This window comes from Trachypithecus francoisi, unplaced genomic scaffold (genome assembly GCF_009764315.1).
Source record: "Trachypithecus francoisi isolate TF-2019V2 unplaced genomic scaffold, Tfra_2.0 Lachesis_group12, whole genome shotgun sequence".
Lineage (NCBI taxonomy): Eukaryota > Metazoa > Chordata > Mammalia > Primates > Cercopithecidae > Trachypithecus > Trachypithecus francoisi.
The window spans coordinates 46,520,431-46,535,882 of record NW_022681457.1 but is presented as its reverse complement, the minus strand read 5'-3'; the positions used below and the strand labels follow the sequence as shown (position 1 = coordinate 46,535,882).

At 38.1% G+C, this 15,452-nt stretch overlaps 1 protein-coding gene across 2 annotated transcripts in view; it reads left to right on the top strand.

Moving 5' to 3' along the window:
- The first annotated feature begins 403 nt into the window (after positions 1–403).
- CTBS (chitobiase) overlaps positions 404–15,452 on the top strand; it is a 44,330-nt gene continuing 29,281 nt past the window's right edge. For both annotated transcript variants that reach the window (XM_033225430.1, XM_033225429.1), the window contains exons 1-6: positions 404–634; positions 4,078–4,216; positions 4,637–4,845; positions 9,014–9,185; positions 11,204–11,301; positions 11,623–11,784. In XM_033225430.1, coding sequence (XP_033081321.1) covers positions 467–634; positions 4,078–4,216; positions 4,637–4,845; positions 9,014–9,185; positions 11,204–11,301; positions 11,623–11,784 — 948 coding nt within the window. In that variant the 5' untranslated portion in view covers positions 404–466. The remainder of the gene's footprint in view (positions 635–4,077; positions 4,217–4,636; positions 4,846–9,013; positions 9,186–11,203; positions 11,302–11,622; positions 11,785–15,452) is intronic.

The following is a 15,452-nucleotide window of genomic DNA, read 5'->3' as shown; positions in this document are numbered from 1 at the left end:
CCATAAGTAAAAATTTTTGGTATTCCAGCTTTCTTTTGAGTAGCAAAATAAAAACTAAAAGTCTTTTGGCCACTCCAACCATGTTACTCAGTAGGCCCTTCCAAAGACACCCACTTCTCCATTTTGGGGATCCCCTTGTACCTTCAGACTCCACAAGGAGTACTCGACCAACACGACAAAACGAGATGCAGACTATTGGGAGGACTATAAACGGTAGGGCTGATACCCATTTGAGTCCACGAACGGCCCTCTCGGCGCCGCAGACACTGGTTGTCCCCGGAGACGCTCCAGCAGCCACTTAACTTCACCCACCCGCAGCGCCCCGAGAAGCTCGACGCCCGACCTCCCCGCCCGCCCCGGAGCCCCGCCCCTCCTCATCCTTCCCCGCCCCTCCCTGCCCTGAGGCGCAGCAGGCCCCGCCCACCCAAGCGGTAGGAACACACTGCGGCCGCATCGACCTGCTGCCATGTCCCGACTGCAGCTTCGACGCTGGCGCCTCCTCTCTAGCCCGCCGCGCGGCATCCGGGGTCTAGCGCTGCTGGCGCTGCTGGCGCTGTCGGTCGCGGCCGGGACCGACTGCCCATGCCCGGAGCCCGAGCTCTGCCGTCCGATTCGCCACCATCCAGATTTCGAGGTCAGCGCCTTCTTCTGCTCCTCTAGGTCTGGGCCTTAGGGCACGAAGAAAAGTTAGAGTAGAACCGAGCCCTAAGGAGAGGTGCCGTGGGCGCCGAAACCAACTTTGACCACTCGATGAGGGCCTTCCTGTTTACGGATCCTTCAATTCATAGATGAGGAAGCTCAGGCTCAGAGAAGTTGAGTAACTCCTCACAGGCCTCACAGCCTGTAAGTGCCTGCGTAGGCAGGCGAGTGTTCAAACCAGATCTGCCTCCTAAGGCAAGCTCCTTTCATTCCCCTGCTATGCCTCTGCCGAGGCACTCTGGGTGTAAAAAGCAAACAAGGTAGAATAATCCATTTCTCAGTTTCCAAGAGAATGAGGATTTCGTTTGAAAGAATCTCAGCACTCCAGCAGTACATTAGAATGCAGAGTATTTTACTTACCTTTAGTTTTCTATACCTGCTAGCCCTTTCCTTTAAAGTACCTCAAAACCACCCAAGAAGAGTGGTAAAAAATAGTTTTCAGTACATTTTCCTTCTATCCGCATAACAATTTATAACGCTTCTGGCAACTTTAATCAAGCACCTTCTGGAGCAATATTAAAACCACCTGATGGCCCACTTCGATGACTGAAAGCAGGAATTGGATGACATCAGGAAGGTCCAAAGGTTTAATCCAAAGAACGATTCTTTTGTAGAAGTAGCATGATTCCTAGTTCTTAATCTAGTACATTAGCCTGAGGCAGGGACACTTAGATGCCAGTAAAAAAGTGACATGACTTAGGAGAAGAAATAAAAATGGTGAAAGTGTTTACAAAGAACCTGCCTAGTGTGGAAACCTAACATCTTATTAAAAGAAAGATTTCAGACAAAGTAGGATAACCTTGTTTATTTGAGCGAAGAACAACTTATGAATCGGCAGTACTTAAACCAGAAGGGATTCAGAGAGATCTGCTTTAGTAGCGTGGGTTTTTATAGGCTGAACAGGGAAGCAAAGGAAAATAATTACTTGGTTGGCTATGACTGTTTGCCTTATTTAGCTATGACTTGGTGGAGAATTCCTAGTTAGAGGTTAGTTGGCAGTTTCTGATAGGTTAAGCTTAAGTTTCCTTTCATTATTGACATTGGGCTGGAGTTTGCTTAAGCAGGAAATCCAAGGCAGTTGGAGCTGTTTCAGCATAATGGCCTCCCAATTAAAATGTTTTAAACAATCTGAGGCCCAGCGCGGTGGCAGAGGCAGTGAGGACAGTAGCTGTAAAAGTTAAACCAGACTTTTTCTTAATTTTCTCAATCTCTTTTTGAGATTGAGAAGCACTTTATGAGGCCAAGGTGGGTGGATCACTTGAGGTCAGGAATTTGAGAACAGTCTGGCCAACATGGTGAAACCCCGTCTCTACCAAAAATACAAAAATTAGCTGGGCATGGTGGTGGGCACATGTAATCCAAGCTACTCAGGAGGCTGAGGCAGGAGAATCCGTTTGAACCTGGGAGGCAGAGCGGGAGGTGGAAGGTTGCAGTGAGCCAAGATCACGCCACTGCACTCCAGCCTGGGCGACAGCAAGATTATGTCTCAAAAAAAAAAAAAAAAAAAAAAAATCTGAAAGATTTATTGTAGTACCCAGTACTTAGTGGGTTAGGCACTTTGAAAACCAACTATTCAAAGAAGCAAAATTATGCTTATTTGTATGTTCATGGTAAATGGTCTTTACTGGCGTTTTCTGTGTTTTTCAAACACAAAAACTAGACTACATGGCATTTTCCCCTTATATTTTCAATTAGTTCACCCAGCTTTTTTTTTTTTTAAAGGATATCTATTATATCACAGGCTCTTAGTATTTTTTAAACAAATAGAATCTTAGTTATCAGAACTAAAATAGAAGTTTTGATAGAAATGTGATTCTGAAAACAATGGGCCACTTAATTTCACATTATGAAGTTTTATTATTTCAGTGGGAAATTGCTTAGCAGAAAAGATGAGTTATGTGTAGTTAATTCTGAAAAGTTAAAAAAAAAAAGAGGTTGAGAAAATTAAGAAATGCCTGGTTTAACTTTTACAGCTACTGTCCCCACTGCCTCTGCCTCATTCATTCCCCTCACAAGGACCCAGTGATCTCTTTTGTAATACAAATCCCCTGAATTAAAACTCTGATTCCCACTGATCCCAAGATAAAATACAACATCTTCAATGGTCTTGGAAGCCCTACTTAATCTTTCCATACCGACCTTAAGGGTTTTATCCAGTTCCACATACTTGCAGGATTTCTGTGCTCTACCTACATTGACCTTTTTCAGTTCCAGAATCTCAGAATTCTCCTGAGGTGTGGCGACCTTTGGGCTTTCTCTTCCCTCAGTTGAGAATGCAATCTTTTGTCCATAGGTACATCTCTTCCATCATTCTGCTGATTTCAGCCCTCTATGAAAGCATGTAGTCCTCAGAAAAGTTTTCCTGCTCCATCTGGCTAGCAGGTCCCCTTTATATGCTGGCATGGCCCCCTGCAACCTCTACAGTCCTTAATACCGTTGTAATTAAGTAATTAACTCCTTACTGGACCTGGTCTCTCTCATTAATCTTTATGTCCTTAGAGCCTAGCAAAATACTCTCCTTGTACCTTATTGGAAATTCAGTAAATACTTGTCAAATCAATGAATTCATACCTTGGAATAAAATAAAATAATCAGTGAGGCTTTCATGCTTCTTGAATTAATTGTAGGAAGAAAATATCAGAGAAACACAACATGAGCTGCCTTAGAATTTGACCTAAGTACTATTCTAAGAAGCTAGTTTCACCAAACAAACAAACAGTAAATGTAGTATTTATGGCTCCATCCGCAGTAACCAGAAACTTGAGTATTATCAAATTTCTCTCCTTTGATCACTCATTCGATTAGTCACAAAGTCCTGTCAATTTTGCCTCTTTAGGATCTTCCAGATCTGTTTACTTAACTCCACTGCTCCACAATTTTAGTTGGGGTCTCCATCATCTCTTACTTGGATTCCTCCAACAGCTTCCACATTCTGCCTCCACTTTTGGTCTCTCTTTAATCCATTTTCCACTGCAGCTGAAAATGCAGGATAAACAAGGTAGTACTAACTTCTCAATAGAGCTTATGAAGGCTTTCATGATTTAACTCGTGCCTATCACTCTGGTCCTTCACTAATGCTCTCTCTCCAAATTCTAGACGTCGACCATACTAAATATTTAGTTACGCAACCACCACGCTGTCTCTGCCTCCAGGCCTTGGCACTTGCCATTATTCCTTCCTGGCCCATCCTTCCCCTCTTTCCCAGCCTGGCTAATTACCCCTGCCACCAATTACATTGGGACTCCCGTGTCTTATTCACTATTGTACTCTCACTGCCACCATAGTGTTTGGTGTATGGTGGTGTTTGATGAATGGTATTTTGGATGGTCAGCATAATAGTCTTGGTTTAAATGATGGTGCTTATCCTTGTTCTGGCAGGTCTTTGTGTTTGATGTTGGACAGAAAATTTGGAAATCCTATGACTGGTCACAGATTACAACTGTGGCAACATTTGGAAAATATGACTCAGAACTTATGTGCTACGCTCATTCAAAAGGAGCCAGAGTAGTACTTAAAGGTACGCTGTTACCAGATCTATGTGTCCAGCAATTGGGAAATTTATCTGTATCACTTGCTATAGTCCCGGCTTTCCAAAAAATTCCTTTTATGTTTATCTGTTTTTGTTAGAATCCTATAATCTTAGATACTGTGTAATTCATTTCACAAATACAGACCTTTTTAAACGAATTAAACCACTGTATGGTTTTGAGCAAAATGTAATTGGCAAATTAGCATGATGACCACAATTTCTGCTTTTAACTTGAGAACAATTTTACTAATGATTTATAATGGTTATTTTGGAGATTGGTGAGTAATGGCTTTCTGTTACTTTGGTAAATTCTTTCTCTATTTGGAAAACTTCAATTAGGGGCTTAGTCTTCCAAAATAATGAAATGTTTTTGCATACATGTTCAAAAGATATATACTTCTTCCACAGGAGATGTATCCTTAAAGGATATCATTGATCCTGCTTTCAGAGCATCCTGGATAGCTCAAAAAGTTAATTTGGCCAAAACACAATATATGGATGGAATTAATATCGATATAGAGCAAGAAGTTAATTGTTTATCACCTGAATATGATGCATTAACTGCTTTAGTCAAAGAAACTACAGACACTTTCCATCGTGAAATTGAGGGATCACAGGTAAAAATTCATTTATTCTTTGGAAACCTCATATTTTCCATATCAGAATATACTCATGAGGGTAAAACTAATATAATCTTAGTTTTATAGTAATGCGATGGGAGTTTCAGCACTTATTTCTTAAAAAATTTTTCTGGAGCCTTTGATGTTTTTAAGGAATTTAAAAGCACTATTCCCTATTTACATCAAAATACAACACTGGGATTACCCCACTACTTGCCTTGTAGCACAGTTAGAAGTGTTAGACAATGGGAGAACAAAAATCAAGGGGGGGCCTAACCAGCTTTTACCAATGCAGGACAGAAACAACCCAGGAGTAGAGGTAATTCTGGAGAAGTGTATCACTTGCTCCACAGTCTCTGAATTACTTGCACCCAAGGCCCAGTAAAGCTTAAAGGACTAACTACACAGAAGTGTGACAGCTATGACAATAGGCAGTGTGCTTCCCCACTGCCATAATGAACATGATTAGAGCAGAAGGTAACAACACAAGAAATCTTGCCAGACAACAGATGGGTAACAGAGGATAATGTGAACCCACATTAGTGATCCTCAAACCTAGCCACATATCAAGATAACCATAGATCTTAAGAAAAAGTAAACGTGTGTTTACTTTTACACACACATGTGCACTTTGAACTTACTCCCAGAAATGATTTTTCAAAAGGTTTTGGGTAATCCCAGAGTCCACAATTTTAAAAAAGTTTCATTGGTGATTATAGTTAAGAAGTAATAGGCTAGACAGTGAGTTTTTTTGAAGACAGGGTGCAGCTCCTTGATATCTAACAGAATGCTTAAAAATTTATTCCAGTATAGAGCATTATGAGTATTATAAACCAGTGATTCCTGTCTCAGAATTACCTGAGAGTGCTTGTTTAAAATATCCTAAATGTATTAGTTTGTTCTCACATTGCTATAAAGAAATACCTGAGGTCGGGCACGGTGGCTCACGCCTTTAATCCCAGCACTTTGGGAGGCCGAGGTGGGCGGATTATGAGGTCAGGAGATCGAGACCATGGTGAAACCCTGTCTCTACTAAAAAAAATACAAAAAATTAGCTGGGCGTGGCGGCGGGCACCTGTAGTCCCAGCTACTCGGGAGACTGAGGCAAGAGAATGGTGTGAATCCGGGAGACGGAGTTTGCAGTGAGCCAAGATCGCGCCACTGCACTCCAGCCTGGGTGACAGAGCGAGACTCCGTCTCAAAAAAAAAAAAAGAAATACCTGAGACTGGGTAATTTATAAAGACAGTAGGTTTAATTGGCTCACGGTTCTGCAGGCTATACAGGAAGCATAATGCTGACATCTGCTTGGCTTCTCGGAGGCCTCAGGAAAACTTACAGTCACGGTGGAAGGCAAAGTGGGATCAGCACTTCAAATGGCCAGAGAAGGAGCAAGAGAGAGAGTGGGGAGGTGCCACATACTTTTAAACAATCAGATCTTGTGAGAACTCTATCACGTGAACAGCACTGGAGGGGGAAATCTGCCCCTGTAATCCAGTCACCTCCTATCAGGCCCTACTCCAACATTGGGATTTGGGCAGGGACACAGATCCAAACCATATCACTGAGATTGACTCAGTAGGTCTGGGATAGAGCTTAGAGAACTGTATTTTTGCAAAGTGTTCTAGGTGATTCTGGTAGAGTTGATCATCATGAACTTGAGAATTACAGGTAAAATAATTTGAGAATTACTGGTAAAATAATAAGCAATATGAGGACTGACATTTCTATGGTTTTATGCAAATAGGGAAGATTTGTCAGTATGGAATTCAACTTGTCAGGAGAGTACAATGTAGATTAAGAATAGCAGATGCCTGGCATACAGGCCACCATACCCCTTCTCCTCCTCACACATTTTGGCTTCAGAAACTTTTCCTTCATTCTCTAGATAGTCATTACTAATAGGTTAGAATTGATGTGTGGAATATATGGAAAACAACCTATTTGACAATCCTGGTTAAGCTGTAGTGAAAGAGCAGAGAGGAAGAGATTGAGCAAAATCCTTGCAGTAGGAATATCTCTTTCCATCTCTTGAGAGGTGAGGAGAACAATTTGGGCTACATGTCAAGTTCATGTTAGGTGACTTAGTGGGAGGGACAGTTGCAAAGGTAGGCCAGATTGTGAAAGATCCAGAATGTCAGGCTGAGGACTGTGCATTTTATTCTGTGTGTAATGGGTTATGTGTGTAAAATAGTGTTTGGGGAGATTATTCTGTAGGAGTATGTAAAACTAGAAGAAGAAGGAAGACCAGTAAGGACTACTAACAGAACAATACAGTATCAAGGGATTTAGTTTGATTTGGATGATGACATAATCCTAAATCAGCAAGTGTACAATAAACACATATTAAATAAATTAATTAATGGAAAGGAAGGGGCAGAACAACTGTGAAAGGCCACCCAAAGGAAGATGTGAGGTTAGATTTTGGAAGTAAGGGAAGAAAGAATCAGACAGTGGCCCCAGAGTTTTTAAACTGGTAACCAACAAAAAATGACTAGAGAATCTAGAGGTGGAATTCGTTTTGGGGATAATATAATAACTTTAGTTTACAGAATTGTGGTCACAGAATTAAAGAGCTAGAAATAAATGCCTTGAAGAGTTCTTTCTATACCCTCATTTTTATAGGCGGGAAAAATGCAGATGCTTTAAGTGACTTAGCAATGATATAGACCTAATTATAACAGAGCTGACAGTAGCACCCAAGTCTTTTGCTTTCTTGTCTAATATAATAATAGTACCTTCTCAAAAATATGAGATTAACTGTGAGAGAAAATGCTGGTGAAAATACTCTTACAAAGTGGATCTGAAATTTACTTGCTTAGATGTAGTCATTTATTTTTCTCTATTACTATAATATACCTTTCATTTGGTAATAGGAGGCAGTGATAAAATAGGATCCAATATGTAAAAATTTTACTTCATAACTTATTTTGCTGGAAAACTATTGAGCAAAGCTTATAATTGTAAAGTGCTAATACTCAGGGAATTATAAAGATAACTTTGAGGAAGTCCTAAAAAGAGTTTTGCTAGAATAAATTGTTCAAAGTATAAAAATGTTACCTAAAGTATCTCAGTTTTAAAAATAATCAGTGTTTACTGAGTGCCTAATTAAGGGGGGAAAACAACTTTTAATGAAGTTTTAGAACATTTGTACATATATAAAATAAGGCTAATTAATACTTCAGTAAGGCAATAAACATAAAGAGACATATTCTTGTTGAAGGCTGGCTCACTATTCAAAATGAAAGATAAAGCTGGGTGTGGTGGCTCACGCCTGTAAGCACTTTGGGAGGCTGAGGCCGGCAGATCAGCTGAGGTTAGGAGTTTGAGACCAGCCTGGGCAACATGGCAAAACCCTGTCTCTACTAAAAATACAAAAAAATTAGCTGGGCGTGGTGGCACATGCCTGTAATCCCAGCTATTTGGGAGGCTGAGGCAGGAGAATCACTTGAACCCAGGAGGCAGAGGTTGCAGTGAGCCGAGATCGCACCATTGCACTCCACCCTGGGCAACACAGCGAGACTCCATTTCAAAAAAGAAAAGAAAAAAAAAGAAAGATAATATATTACTCAACATTTATTTGAATATTTCTATAAAATAAGATCATTTAAATGATTTGTTCAACATTTTGACTTGATTAATCTATACCTGTGGCCATAAGACACCATTATTGTCTAATATTGGGCCAAACCTACCATATAAGGTGATTATGAATCACGGAGTGAAACTTGCAACCCAGTCAGGTTGTGCCAAGAGGTGACATATTTAACCTGCACAATATTTTAAAAACTTTTGTATTTGAATTCTTTCAGTGTGCCTTTACTCTCTAATTGCTCAGGGGCATCACCATATCCTGTTGTCATTATACCTGCTTCTTTTAATCAGCTGAGGTACCAGCCTAGCGTTTGAAGACATTTTGAGTTTGAAGGCCATCTTCTATATAGTGTCCTGCTCCTGTATGTCCAAATATATGTCTGACTCAGTCAAGTGTAAGCAAAAAATATTTCTTAGAATGGTTCAAGTTCTATGTGTGTCAAACCCTACATTCATATACTGTAAGCAGTTCTTTTTCCTTGTGTAGTATAAGGTAAAAATATATATAAGTTTAAAAATCTGAAATAATATGCATATTTGATCATGTTACATAAAATAGATTTTTTTACACAGGTAACCTTTGATGTAGCTTGGTCTCCAAAGAACATAGACAGAAGATGCTATAATTATACTGGAATCGCAGATGCTTGTGACTTCGTCTTTGTGATGTCTTATGATGAACAAAGTCAGATCTGGTCAGAATGTATTGCAGCAGCCAATGCTCCCTATAATCAGACATTAACTGGTAAGCCTCTAAACATGATCATTTATTAATAATATTAGTAATATTCTAGAAATTAAAATATTAAGTTGTTTTCAGTATTTCTAAGTTATTTGTATATGTTTTTCAATTGTAAAGCTTGCTTCAAACATTTAAAAATCACTTAATTGAAAACTTGAAAGTTTACAAAAAGTTTTAACGTTTTGATTTTCACTTAATTCTGCCAACAATCTTGTGGTATAGGTATATTTCTAGATGAGATAAAAAGAATTAACTGCTCATGATTGCATAACTATTAAGTATTATATAGTTGGGGCTTAATCAGGTATTCTCATTTCTGGTCCAGTATTCTTGTCATGAAATCACATGTTTATCTAGAATTTGACAGGATATTTTTGTTGAAATAACCAGTGTTATATAACAGCAAAGATAGTTATGGTTGGGTACCTTCATTGCATGATTAAATAGGATAGGCATTAACTTCTTTTAGTATCTGTAATAAATTAAAAATTATATTCCTATTATAATTGGAGTACTTTTGACCTGTCATTCATATGATGTAGTCTTTGCATTATCCTCTTCAAAGTTTGGATTGGTTTGTATTCCATCAGTCAACTGAATAAAAGATTGCTTGCTCTTTTGTTAATTTTAATTTTTATTTTTTTGATGCAGGGTCTCACTCCATCACCCAAGCTGGAGTGCAGTGGCACGATCAGGGCTTACTGCAGCCTCAACCTCTCGAGCTCAGCCTTAGCCTCCTGAGTAGCTGGGACTATGTGTGCATGCCACTATGCCCAGCTAATATTTTCATTTTTCTCTTTTTTGAGACAGTCTTACTTTGTTGCCCATGCTGGAGTGCAGTGGCACTATGATGGCCCACTGTAACCTGGACCTCTTGGGCTCAAGTGACCTCCCCAAGCTCAGCCCCCTGAGTAGCCTCACCATATAGGCATGCACCACCATGCCCAGCTAATTTAAAAAAGATTTTTTTTAAGGAGACAGGGTCATACTCTGTTGCCTAGGCTGGCCTCAAGTAATCCTCCCACCTTAGCCTCCCAAAGTGCTTCAATTACAGGCATGAACCATTGTGCCTAGCGACATACTTATTTAAAGTTGAAAAATAAGTTATTCTGTTAAAATTATGAAGTAATTATTAATTGAGGGTTCCCAAACTGTGTTTCAGGAAAGATATGATAATTATGTTCTATCAATAAAACGTTCAAGCCTTGGGAGGCTGAGGTGGGAAGATCACATGAGGCCAGGAGTTCAGGCCAGCCTGAGCAACATAGTGATACTTTGTATCATAAATAAATCAACGAACAAACTAAATAAACCAATATGTTTGTGAACTGATGCATACCCCACCACATTTTTGGTTATTTAATAGTACATAATAACATTAAAGGCTCTAAAATGTAATACAGTTATTTACGTCAACATTCTAGATAATCTGTGAATATGTCTTGGTGGAAAAACATGTTTTGCAGCATTGGGCAACAAAAGGACTGATAGTTCTAGGGATTTGTTCATTTTTCTCTTTGTTTCTTCCAACTATAGATGACACATTTCTTATCCCCAGCTATCATTCATACTTATAGAATATTTGCAAAACATGGAACACTTGTACTTTCTAAGAAACTCTGAGACCATCACTGCTAGAAAGTTAAGATTTATAAAACTTTGTTGAAACTTTAGAATCTAGAGTATCAAGTACATCATGTCTTAGCAATTAATAGATACAGTTAGCATACTTTCCTGAAATGTGTCATTATTCCTAGAATAAGATTTTGTGAATATTTTATTTCAATATGATCTTAATAGTTTTGAATGTTTTCTCTTATTCAAAGAGAAATGGTTTAGAAAGCAAGATATAGAATTTATGGTTGTTAAGGGATGTTTTATAACATCATATTAAACATTATTAGTGCTTTTTATAAATGTGCTTGTTTTTACAAACAGATTCTGAATGGTTGCATAGCTTGTATGAACACATTGACATATGAAGAGAAACAAATACGCTTTTTCTCTCCCTGCTTGACTAGGATATAATGACTACATCAAGATGAACATTAATCCTAAGAAACTTGTAATGGGTGTTCCCTGGTATGGTTATGATTATACCTGCCTGAATCTGTCTGAGGTAGGAACAGGTCATCTGTTACATAATTTTTATTCTCTATTATATTTTTTAGAGTCTCTCTGTTTTCATTAGAAATATATAAACTTTAGAATTTCTGAAATATAGTTTGAGATAAAAAGTATTTATTTTTACTTCTATGAAAGCTTAGGATTATCATACATTTTCATTTAATAATGAAATTTATTTTAACCTTTATTCTGTATAGTCAGGTTGTCTATTTATGGTATATGTTTTATTTCTGAATAATTTATATAATTTTGATTTGGCTTTTAAGAATTCCATACTTGATAATCTGTAACATGAGTACTTTCGCATTTCTAGGATCATGTTTGTACCATTGCAAAAGTCCCTTTCCGGGGGGCTCCTTGTAGTGACGCTGCAGGACGTCAAGTGCCCTACAAAATGATCATGAAGCAAATAAATAGTTCTATTTCTGGAAACCAATGGGATAAAGATCAGCAGGCTCCTTATTATAACTATAAAGTAAGATTTTTCATAAATTATAAGCATTTATTCTATTAGTTTTCATAATTATTTTCATAATTAGATGTTTGATATCAAGAATTTCTGTCAGTTTTCTTTTAGGGTATAACATGCAGACTGCTGTTTACATGAGTAAACTTGTCTTTGAATTTGTAATCAGGAACTTTAGTTCCCTGGTGAGCAATTGGAGTTTTGCTAATAGTGAATCTACTCTGCTTGGGCCACTTGTCATTTAGATGATGCCATAAAAATGTGCATATCACAAACAGGATTTCTGTAATAGTTGACAATTATGTTAGGATGACTGTTGATTTTGAAAGGGTTTTGGGCCAAAACAGGTTACTATCTCTGAAAGCCTCCATTTCAAAGTGGCCTACAGATTCTGATGAGACTCTTAACATAGGAGGGAATGAGGGTGAAAACAGAAGAGGTGTCATAATCGACTTTACAATGGAAAAACTATCATTTTCAATTTATTTTATAATTAAATTATAAGCAATTTCAGAAATTACAAAAATATTACATAAAGGAAATCTGAAGAAATACACCAAATAATTAGCAATTCTGTCAAGTAGTGTTTAATAGGAATTGCTATACCAAAGTGTCAAAGAAAAGTTATAGTTTTCATAATGTATCATTAGCATTATAAAGCTTCTTCCATGGCTCAAAAATCTAAGTACAAATCCTCTTTGAATTTATTTCGGATTATGTTACTTTAAAAGGAGTACTAAAATGATAGAAGTGAATTTCAGCAAGGATTTATATTCTTAACTAATGGTCTGGTACCCATTTATAAAAAATGACTGCAAACACACTACATGTCATAAATTATAATTGACATACATGTGTATTCCTGTATATCAACTATACAGAGAGCTTTAGCGTAGAGCTTTCTAAAGTTTGGAGCTGAAGGTATATACCTATTAATGAAACTAGAGTGTATTGTAATCTTACTTTTCCTAAATGGTATTTATATTAGTCTGTCCTGGGAACTGTTAATATTACACACACAGATGCACCTGTGTGCAAGATATACACACGTGTGCCATGGCCAAATATATTTAGAAAAACACTATATACTGTAAGCCCCTCTTGGAGATTTATAACAATCATTATATTAATGGATTTGAGAAGTGCTGTAATATATAAGGCAGTTTAATTGTTTGACATAGAATCTTGTTTCACAGCATTCTTAGAAACATGCAGTTCTTAGAAACAGTGTTTCATGGATATATAGTTTGTTAAAAGTTAAGGTAACAAATTACATATACAGGCATACCTTAGAGATATTGCAGGGTCAGTTCTAGACCACCACAATAAAGTAAATATAGCAATAAAGCAAGTGACATGAATGTTTAGTTTCCCCATGCATGTAAAAGTTATGTTTACACTATACTGTAGACTGTTAAGTGTGTAATAGCATTATGTCTAAAAAACGTATATACCTTAATTTAAAAATACTTTATTGCTAAAAAATGATAATGATCATCTGAGCCTTTAGCAAGTTATAACCTGCTTGCTGGAAGAGTGTCTTGCCTTGACATTGATGGCTGCTGACTGATCAGGGTGGTGCTTGCTGAAGGCTGGGGTGGCTGTGGCAATTTCTTAAAATAAGACAACAGTGAAGTTTGCCATATCAATTGACTCTTCCTTTCACGAAAGATTTCTCTGTAGAACGTGATGCTATTTGATTGCATTTTACCCACAGTAGAACTTCTTTCAAAATTGGAGTGAACCCTATCAAACCCTGCTGCTGCTTTATTAATAAGTTTATGGAATATTCTAAATCCTCTGCTGTTATTTGAACAATGTTCACAGCATTCTACTAGGAATAGATTCCATTCTCAAGAAACCACTTTCTTTGCATATTCATAAGAAGTAGCTCCTCATCTACTACAATTTTATCATGAGGTTGTAGCAATTTAGTCACATATTTAGGATTCACCTCCAATTCTAGCTCTCTTGCTATTTCCATTACCTCTGCAGTTACTTCCTTCACTGAAGCCGTGAACCCCTCAATGTCAGCCATGAGGGTTATAACCCACTTCTTCCAAACTCCTGTTAATATGGATATTTTGACCTCCTCCCATACATGAATCATGAATGTTCTTAATGGCATCTAGAATGGTGAATCCTTTCCAGAAAGCTTTCAGCTTACTTTGGCCAGATCCATGAAAGGAGTTACTGTCTTTGGCAGCTACAGCCTTACAAAATCTATTTCTTAATTAATAAAAGTTGAATTACTCCTTGTTCCATGGGCTGCAGAATGGATGTTGTGTTAGCACACATGAAAATAACATTCATCTTGTATTCTCCATCAGAGCTCTTGGGTGACCAAGTGCATTGTCAGTGAGCAATAATATTTTGAAAGATATCTCTTTTTTTCTGAGTAGTACATCTCAACAGCAGACTTGCATATTCAGTAAACAGATGTGCTGTGAGCCAGGCTGTGTTATTTCATTTATAGATCACAGGCAGAGTCAATTTAGCATAATTCTTAAATGCCCTAGGTTTTTGGAATGGTAAATGAACACTGGCTTCAACTTAAAGTTACCACCCTCATTAGTCCCTAACAAGACAGTCAGCCTGTACTTGGAGCTTTCAAGCCAGGTATTGACTTCTCCTGTCTAGCTAGGAAGTCTTAAATGGCATCATCTTCCAATATAAGATTTATTTGAAGAAAGAGATCTCTGCCTTTTAAAATGTATTTGATCATAATTTTACATGACATAAGAGTCTTCAGAATGAAAACCCAAACATGCAGGAAAAACTGTCCATTTTTGTGCATAGGTTCAACGAAGTATGGACAGCTGTGTAGAATTGTGATCAGAATAAAGGGCATGAGCTAATGCAAATGGACTGAGTGGGAAAACTCAGCAAGGTCTGTCTGTTCAGATATTTCTTGGCCTCTCTCTGCGAAGGATTTCTTCTCATGGGTATAGGGTAGGACCTCTCTGGAATGAGGGTCTTAATTTCTTTATGGCCAGCTATTACACAGAAAGGTGGTGGTGGGAAAGGTTAGAGTAACAGTTTTAGACTTTATGGCTGGCTTTGGGGAAAAGAGGCTCTGGTTTCTTTGACTCATTTTAGGGAAGAGGGATTCTAGTTTCTTTTTTTCTTTCTTTGTTTTTGTTTTTGTTTTTTTTTGAGACAGAGTCTTGCTTTGTCGCTCAGGCTGGAGTGCAGTGGCACCATCTGGGTTCACTGCACCCTCTGCCTCCTGGGTTCAAGCAATTCTACTCCTCAGCTTCCCACATAGCTGGGATTACAGGTACTCGCCACCATGCCAGGCTAATTTTTATATTTTTAGTAGAGACGGGTTTCACTATGTAGGCCAGGGTGGTCTCAAACTCCTGACCTCAAGTGATCTGCCTGCTTTGACCTCTCAAAGGCATGGGATTACACATATGGGCTACCACACCCGGCTAACACATTGTTTAAGGTCTTAGAATTCAGGAAACATTTTGGTGAGCCTTGAAGGCCATTTAATGTCACTTTAGAAAACGATCTAGTTATAACTGTTTTCTTCCTCTTCTTTATTCCTTGCAAAATTCCCATTGTAAGGTTATTAGTCTAATTTCAATATCGTTATTAAGTCTCTTTTTTTTTTTCTTTTTTTGAGATGGAGTATCGCTCCGTCACCAGGCTGGAGTGCAGTGGTGCGATCT